Source organism: Trachemys scripta, chromosome 2 (genome assembly GCF_013100865.1).
Source record: "Trachemys scripta elegans isolate TJP31775 chromosome 2, CAS_Tse_1.0, whole genome shotgun sequence".
Taxonomy (NCBI): Eukaryota; Metazoa; Chordata; order Testudines; family Emydidae; genus Trachemys; species Trachemys scripta.
In genome coordinates, this window is record NC_048299.1 from 2,555,061 (window position 1) to 2,564,138 (window position 9,078).

A 9,078-nucleotide genomic window follows, 5' to 3' on the forward strand; every position below is an offset into this window, starting at 1 on the left:
CGCAGCCTGAAGCCGCCCCAGATGACTCCAGTTACTTGGGGGTTCCAGCTCTAGAGGGAGCCAAGACTAGACTTCCAGGAGGACGTGGGGTCGAGGGCTGGTCCAGCTGGGGCTGCTGCAGAATAGGCCTCAGATGGCACAAGGACAGGGGCAGCAGGGGGCTCTGGGCCGGGACGGAGGTGCCCGGCAGAGCTGGGTGGGAGTCCAGCATGTCGTAGCAATGTGCCAAGGGGGGGCGCTGACAAAAATCACAGAGGAAGCAGGAACCGGGATACATGCTCCTACGTGAGTGCATGCGTGGGACGGACGGACGGACAGACAGAGGGGCTCTGGCTGCCCCGCCCACTCAGACCTGAGATGACGATGCAGGTGTCTTTGGCTCGGCGTTTCATGGCCTTGTAGGCGGCGTCGGCCACGGCGTAGAGGTGCGGCGGCCGCTCGTACAGCTCTCGGCCCTGGTACTGCTCGATCACGTCCTTCCCGTAGAGCTGCGTCTGCTTGTAGGGGTTCATGGAGACCACCACCTCCCCGATGTAGGTGTAAATCCGCCCCATCTCGAACCTGCAGGGACCAAACCCACTCAGGCTACAACGGCAACGCCGCGGCCACACGGTCTCATGCATCACCCCAGGACAAGAGCTGTACCTGGGGCTCTGCCTTCCAACAGCTTCATACCCACACTGCGCGGCACTGCCCTGCCAGGCTATGGAGCAGCGCCCCCTACGGCACAGACACCCTGCAGTGCACTGCCCGTCTGATCCACAGAGCAGCGCCCCCTACGGCACAGACACCCTGCAGTGCACTGCCCGTCAGATCCATGGAGCAGCGTCCCTATGGCACAGACACCCTGCACTGCACTGCCCGTCTGACCCATGGAGCAGCGCCCCCTACGGCACAGCCACCCCGCAGGGCACTGCTAGACTCTCTGATGGAAGGATACTGCCAACAGGGCTTCTTGTACCTTCCTGTGAAGCAGCTGGCTCCGGCTCCGCTGGTGACAGGGTTCTGGGCTGGCCCCTGCTCTGATCCAGCCTGGCAATTCCCACGTTCCCCTCTCCAGAGCTCTGCCCCCTTTATTGACCAACTCCCCCACTCCCCGATCAGCAGCATTGCTAGGCCGAACTCCAGAACCAGCATCTGGCTCTCACCGGGCCACTGCACTCGCGGCTGGCCCCTCCATCCCTGCCCGTCGGAACAGCCTGTTCGCCAGCGACCTCACTGAGTCAAAGCCTGCCACAGGGTCGAGACTGCCCCAGCTGCCATGGGTCTGCGGTTCTGTGGGGATTGGTACCACGCTCCCTGTTTGGCTCCTCGGTTCCGCTCATCCCGGTGTCCCTGCTTCTAACCCAGCAGTGGGCAGTGCTCCACCAGCATGCGGAAGGGGCACCCCATTCCCATGGGAGCTGAGCTCCCCTTTAAAAATGGGTCTAGCCCTGCTGGTTGGGGGGAGGGGCCTTTGAGCTGCAGTCACTGGGCAGGTGGGGTACATGTCGGGGGGGGAGGGTTAATCCAAGGCGTTAAGGATCGACAATAGCTGGGTGCAGTGAAACGAGCTCGCTCCGTCACAGTGGCACGAACACACAGAACTGGCAGCCACACGCCAGGCGAGGTGTGGATGTGTCACGCTGTTAGCTCTGTGCTCCTGGCTGCTGGTTGGGGGTCCCTGCAGCGCCAGTGAGATGGGTGGCAGGAAGAAAGGGGTGAGAGAACAGGGAAGGATAGAGGGACCAGTCAACCCACGCCCACTGCCAGGACCTGGGAGGAGGGGACAGGTGGATGAGGGGCCTGGAAGTGCTTCACACTGCAATTCCCTGGTGGCTCGTCTGCCTCGCACGTGGCCTTCTGTGCTTGAAATTAGCAAGGCATCGCGGGGTGTCCCATTCGCACTTCTAACCGCATGGTGCGGGCGCACGTCACACATGAGGCCAGCCTCCAGCCACCACCGCCATGCTCCTGACCCCAGCTGCGACCCCATCTCTAACCAGACCTAGGCGGGGTGCACCAGGCATGTTCCTGCTCTCCGGGCCCCCGGGAGCCATCTGCTGTCTCTTGCCACCATGGCCTTTGAGCCCCTACCTGACTGAGTTCTGCTGGGCCCCATCTGCCCGGGCTCAGGGCCAGCGCAACCCATTAGGCCACCCAGGCGGTCGCCTAGGGCACTAGCATTTGGGGGGCGGCCTTTCAGGTCCTTCGGCGACGACTGGCAGCCAGATCTTTGGCCGCCCCGGTCGTCGTCGGCATTTAGGTAGAAGGAGGCGCGGGGAGGGCCGCCTGTAGCAAGTGGGGGGGAGGCAGCACGCAGGGGAATTCCCTGCCCCAGCTCACCTCTGCTCCACCTCCTCCCCTGAGCAAGCCGCCCTGCTCTGCTTCTCTCCCTCCCAGGCTTGCGGCGCCAATCAGCTGATTGGCGCCACAAGCCTAGAAGGCGGGAGAAGTGGAGCGGCGACGGCGTGCTCGGGGAGGAGGCAGAGTAGAGGTGAGCTGGGGCGGGGAGCTGCCACACGGCTCCCCGGGCCAGGGGGAGCTGCCGCGGGGGGGGGGGGGTTGCTGACAGATGGGGCTGTCCCACTTGCAGGCATGCCGACCTATCAGGAACAGAGGAGAGCTACTCAGGGGTGGCTTATCCCACATCCTGCAACTGTGGCTTCTCACGCCTTCCTCTGCCGTAGCTGGCGCCGGAGACAGACCAGACTACATGCACCTTGGGTCTGATCCAGTCTAGTTCCTGTGGCCTGGCTTTTGGCTAGCATGGGCAACAATCAGCACATTCTGATCGACTGCAGCATTTCTGGGATGCGTAGGGGTCGACGGAGTGCAAAGGCTTCTGGGACACGGAGGGGGGCCGAGGATTCTGGGGTCACAGGAGAAGGATGGCTTGGGGGCCCCAGCAGCAGCAAAGCCGGCTCTCCCTGGGGCGGGAGAGACGTGTGTCGGGAGGGGGAGCCTGCTCTGCAGTGGTGAAACCAGCTCTTTCTTGTAAACAGGCGGAGAGCCAGGAACTCCCTCCCCGTGAGAACTCGGCCAGCCCGGAAGGGTGTGACTCAGAGCAAACCTGGCTGCTCCCCACCTGCCGGCTCTGTGCTTCAGCAGGGAGAGAAGTGAGAACCGGGTGAGAGCCAGGCAAAGCGGGTCCTGACCTGGATGTCTTGGCCAACGCCGCCAGCAATCTGGAGAAGAGCCCCGGCACTCTACAGCAGCAGCCATTACTGCACCCACACGCTGCCACCATGCAGGGCTAGCTCTCCTGTGCCCGGCTCCAGAGACACAGGCCCCATAGTCTGGGTAACAGATCTCCCTGTCCCATGTCCTTCACCTTCTGTCCCTTTATCCAGGGAGCTCACCGGTCGCCTGGTCCAGCAAGCACTGCCTTGCCGCCCTGCTGTGGGCAATTCCTCCCGATTGCCCGCAGGGCTCTTCTTTTAAGCTCCTCGCTGGAAGCCCACCTCCTGCTCCCGGTGTATCCGGTTGGTCTGAGTAGTCTCTTCCTGGCTTTCAAGCCTCATTATCTCCTGACCCTAGCTGCAATCCCATCTCTAACCAGCTTTAGACAGGGTGCACCTCTTCTGTGCCAGGAGACCTGAGACTCAAAGGCGCTCGGTCCCCCTGGGCCAGGGAGGATCTCCTTCAGCTGCAGCAGTATGAGGGGCTTGTGATCCGACACACAGCTGAGCGGGTCTGGTGCACACTAGCCAGGACGTAACACAGGGCTGTTGCATCCCACCAAGTCCAGCCCAGTGCCTAGCTGTTTTCCCAGGGCTGGCTGCCCTTTGCAGAGCTCCCAGCCCCTGGAGTGCCTCTCGCTCAGGATGGCCACACAGGGGTGTCAGCGAGCCCCGATGGAGCTGGTGGGATATGGGCACAGACAGCAGTACTGGTTTGGTGGGGGAGCCCAGAGAAGAAATGAAGGCATCCCAAGGGAAGCCCCTGGTCCAAGGAGGAAAGCACAAGGATCTGGCTGAGTTCAGAGGAAGAGGATGAGTGGATGTGTGTAGGGAGAGGGGGGAGTTGGAGGGAAGGAAGGGAGATGAGCTGTCCCCCCAAAATCCTAAAGCCAGCTTGGATGGGATGACGACACGTTACTGACACCTGGGTGCTATTGTTGGAACATTCCCTTTCCATGGTGACACCAGAATCCGAAATAGTGGGGACGAGCAGCTGCCCAGCGGCTCAGCCGGAGCATGAGGCACGCCAGGAGCCGCCTTAGCACAACCAACAAGGCTGATGCTTAAGGCAGTATCAACGGTGGTGCCTTGGAGAGTGTCATGTAGGGCTGAGCCCCTGGGATGGGGAAGCTAGATGGGGAGCTGCTGTTCCCCCTGCCTCACGACACAAGAGCAAGGGATTGAAATGTGGCAAATCCAAAACAGATGCGAGGAAACACGTGTTCACACAAAGCGCAATGAGCCAGTGGAACTCATGGCCACAGGAAGTTGCTGAAGCCAAGAGCTTAGCACAGGATCAGATTGGAGTCCTTCCAAGCTCCACTCCCAAAATAAGCTCCACCCATCAGCATCACCAGAATGAGACCCCGTTTTCAACATCCGGCCACGGCCCTCACGGCAACACTGGGCTCCCTGCGCCTAGCTCCCTGAGTGGGGAAAAGTCAAGCGGTGGGACCTGACCCACACCACCCACATGAGACATTGTCACTCAGCGAATCATGCTGCCCCGTAACCCTCTGGCTCCATCCTTACACAGGCGAGGAAATCATTAACAGTGTTGCCATATCAATTATCATCACTGGACAGCTGAGTTATCCGCTGCCCCAGATGGGTGGGAAAGGTCACATCTCTCCGAGACAGTCTGCCAGCCTCAGCTCCGCACGGCTTACGCTCGGGTCACAGCTTTGAGGGTGTCTTTGCAGCCAGAACAGCTTGAGACGGCCTTGGTTTAAAAAAAGGGAAAGCAGAGAGTCTGGAGAACAAGCCTTCCATTTCAGAGCAGGGCTGGCAGGCGTAGGCTGGCTGTTTCGAAGCCTTGCCATTAATGCTCAAAAAGAGATCTGGAAGGGATCGAACCCCTCCGGCTCCAGGATCGAGGCCAACCTGTAACTATCAGAGGCCAGGTCTGAGACCGGGGGGCAGATTATCCCATCTCAGCTGCTGCACTGTTCTCACACCTTCCTCTGGAGCAGCTGCTGCTGGCTCTCGCCGGAGACCGGATCCTTTGGACTAGCTGAATCTCGGCTCCGATCCGATTGCTGGGACTGCAGAAGCTACTCACAGGACACTTCACCAGAGATTGGGGAGACAGAGCTTACCGCGAGGTCAGCAGGAAGCACCAGCCTAGGACACGTGAGGGGGGGTTCTGAGTCCACCTGTGTTCCTGACACACTGTGGGAGCATGGGCAAATCCCTGCCCCGCCCTCTGTCTCAGTTTCCCCATCCGTAAAAGGGGGCTCATGATACTGAGATATCTCCCGGGGAGGGGTTAGAGGATTGTTAACTGCAGCTGTGATGCTTTCTCAGCCAGCTGCCTTGATGCCAGGGCTGGGAGAGCTCAGAGCTGCATCTTGGACACAAAGGAACATGCTGCCAACAAGGGAGCTCAGCTCCGGGGGTTGGTTACAATCCCAAAGGGACCAGAAACAACTGCTGAGAAACATGCAGCCAATGGGGCTATAGGGCCCATGGCCCGGCCAGTTCAGCTGGCAGTGCGGCTGTCGGTTCATGGCACATGTACAGCTCCCAGCACAATGACACCCCAGTCCTCACTGGGGCCAGCAGACACGACCACACTAGACATAACAGGCCACCCGTCCTGCTGGGGGCTCAGCCCAGCCCAGGGCGCGACCTCCTGCCCGCCCAGAGGATCCTGTGTGTCCTAGACAGCCGTGCAAGGGGATGGGGCGGATGAGTCGAGGTTAACCCCTTGCTCACCAGGGACTGGGTACCTGTTACCACACAGGATTACATGGCTGTGACGGTGCTGCCCGTGGGAGCCAGCTGAGGTTACTCAATTAGGGTGAACTGCAAACAAAATGGGGCAGACAAACCCCCAAAAGCTGGTGGTTATTCCAATACTTAGATTTCCCAAGCCAGCACAGAACGGCTTCTCTAGTACCTCACTGGTTACTCAGAGTCCAAACAACGCAGTTCCCTTAAAGTGCCCAGCCTCAGGCCTCCGTCCAGACACGCGTCAGATATGATGATGATTACTGAAAATCTTCTCTCATCATATAAAAGAAAAGGTTCTTCCAATCCCAAAGGATCAGCCACATACCTGGGTCCAATAATAACTTAGATCTTACCCACAATACACGCTAATAGCCAATACTTATTAACTAAACTAAAATTTATTTAAAAAGAAAAGAGAGAGAGTGTTGGTTAAAAGATCAATATACAGACAGACTTGACTTTAATTCTTGAGGTTCAGATACATAGCAGAGATGAGTTTATAGTTGCCAAAAGTCCTTTTAGAAATAGTCCAGAGGTTATAGTCCAATGTCCATATTCAGGGTGACTCCAGTCAGTGACTGGGGATCTCAATCCTTATGGCTTAAGGTTTCCCCCTCTTGAAACCCAAAGCAGATCTGAGATGAAGGATCGTGTCCCAGGGTTCTTATACATTTCCAGCAGCCTTTTGGCCTGAGAAAACAATAGGCTTAACCCTCCTTCTCCCAAACATCCTGGCAATTAGCACAGGGTCATTTAACCATTAAACAGTTCAGATACAGGTTACCACAACCTTCAAAGAGACATAGAGACAATAATACTATTTCAATCAAGTATCTTCCTAAATGTTAATATTTCTTTTTTGAGCTTTGAATCAAAGCTATAGCAATAGACAAGACTTGTTTGCTTACATCACAAGACCTGAGCAAACATCTCCCCTTCCATCTCTAACAGTGCAGACTTGCATTTCAAACCTCTTTTCATTTACATATCTTCTTAACCAGTCACTAAAGTTCAGCCATGGGTCAGGTCAGTCTGAGTTAATTAACTCTTTCTGGCCCTGACCCCTTTCAATGAGATATTATATCACACTCCTAACGTTACAATGGCCTGATCTGGAAAGGGGCTGTCCCCACCTTTGGGTGCTCAGTGCCTTTGGAGACCAGCCTATGGCAGTTTCTCTTCCTGGCTCTCTCTGTCTTTGCAATCACAGCACCCTTCGGCATGCGGCTCTAGCACCGCCAGGCCTATCCCAGCAGCCTTCCTCCCTTCTGGACCCTCAGCATCTCCTGAGGCCCGGCTGGCTCCTCTGGGCCCCCCTGGCAACTATGGCTGGACAAATTCATCTTCACAAGCTGTCACACCCTCCCCCACCCTGGGACAAGCCCCCCACCCCCACCCAGCTACCAGTTCTTCCCTCATCTGCTTTGAGCGGCTGCCTAGCGACAACAAGATTTCTGCCTTCACACATCAGATGCAGTAACATTTAGGACACCCGTCCCCCTCCCGGAGTGTGTAACATCCCCTGTCAGGAGAGAAAGGCCAGTCCAGACTCAGACTGGAGCTTCCCCAGCCTTCAGGGGTAGGTTTGGGCCCATCTCTTGCTGTTTTTCTGTGTTGAGCAGGTGCTTTGTGCTGGACAGTTCTCACAGGCAGCCCAGAGTATAAGGGACTACTACAAGCACTAGCTGAGGGAGCTCTCCTTTAGCTCCCACGGCAGAGATCTGTGGGTGTGAAGCTGTAGCTGCAGGGCTCTAATCCGGCCTCCCTCCCATCCCACATGTATAGATCGACAGAATCCCACAAGCCCTTCACGGGCCCCACCTGCAGGGGGGCTGCTTTGCTCCTCTCTGGTGGGGGATGCACAGTCCCAGATTAGCACCACACTGGGATCTGGCTAAAAAAACAGCTTGAAATGGGGAGTGCCAAAAGGGTCCCACATCCTGCTGGCATGGCCAGGGGACAGTCCGGCAGCACAGCGTAAAACCCCACGCTGGAATTCAGCCCGGACGCCAGGGTGCACCCACAAGAAAAGCACCGTGGGAATTTTACGGCCCGCCAGCCAGCAGGTTCTAGGCATCCTAGCTCCTTGGGGAGACGGTCCCTCCAGCACCACAGCGCCCCCTAGCGCCAGGCTTGGTGCTGATGGGGTGCAGAGTGCCTCCTGCTGAAACACCAGCGCTGCTTTCTGCTGCAGCTGGGCAACCTGCCACCCGTATCCTGACCTACTACAGCCCTTCCAGGCCTGTGCAAGCCGGCAGCACCTCAGGCCAAGTTCTCCTCGCTGCTCCGCCCTGCCCGCCCTCCATCATCCCGCCAGGGGCCTCCGACCCCAGTGCCCAGTTACCTCAGCTTCAGGTTCTCCATGAAGTGCTCCATGGTCACCTGGTCCAGGAGGACGAAATCGGCCTTGCCGAACTCCAGGCTCTCCTGCTCCGCCATGCTGCTGGGGGACGTGTGGGGCCGGGCGGTGGGGGAGAGAGCACGAGCCGGAGGAAATATGACTTTCAAAACCCAGCCACGATCGGCCGGGGCTCAGCTTCCTGTGCGGAGGTTGCCTGAGCGGCAGGGAGTGGCGTCAGCCGGGGAGGTGGGGTCATGTGGTTTGAGCCCGGCTGAGCAGGAACCCCGCGTCACCCCCACATGGCACCGGGAAGCACGGCCGGGTGCCCGTCTGCCCATCTGCCGCTGGGCTGAATCCTGCCCCTTTTAGTGTAATGGGGGGGCAGTTCCCCTGCAGACAGGGGGCAGGTCCCAGGACCCCACCCAGGGGCGCTGTGTGCATGGAGCTGTGCTCTGCAAGGGGCAGTGCCCCCCAGTATGGGGGGATTTGGGGAGGCCCACCAGCCAGCTCTCCTAGGAGGGTGGGCATGCGGGAGCCCTGCAGGATGGCTCCCCAACCTGGCGGAGCAGGTTCCTTCCCAGCCCCCGGGAGCCGCCCAGCCCCCAGCCTGGCCCACTCGATCTGTCACTCAATTCCTCACTGCCCCATTCCTGCATCTCCCTCACTCTGTAGTAATTACCCAGAAGCCTTCAGTGAGCCGCACTCCTGCCCCCACAGCCAGGTTGGAGCAGACCCGGCAGAGCTGGGCGTAGAGCAGCACTGGGAGAGTGGCAGGAATCCTACAGGGCCACGGGCAGAGCTGGGTGGGGTCAGGGCTGGGATAGCAGGGGGCTGTGGGGC

General features: G+C 58.7%; 1 protein-coding gene across 1 annotated transcript in view; it reads right to left on the minus strand.

Annotated features, from left to right (window-relative positions):
* Positions 1–8,509, minus strand: part of LOC117871908 (unconventional myosin-Ig-like) — a 66,595-nt gene extending 58,086 nt beyond the window's left edge. The window contains exons 1-2 of the mRNA XM_034759731.1: positions 8,242–8,509; positions 353–561 (exon numbers count right to left, since the gene is read on the minus strand). Of these exons, the coding sequence (XP_034615622.1) occupies positions 353–561; positions 8,242–8,336 (304 nt within the window). The 5' untranslated portion in view covers positions 8,337–8,509. The remainder of the gene's footprint in view (positions 1–352; positions 562–8,241) is intronic.
* Between the last annotated feature and the right edge of the window lie 569 nt (positions 8,510–9,078).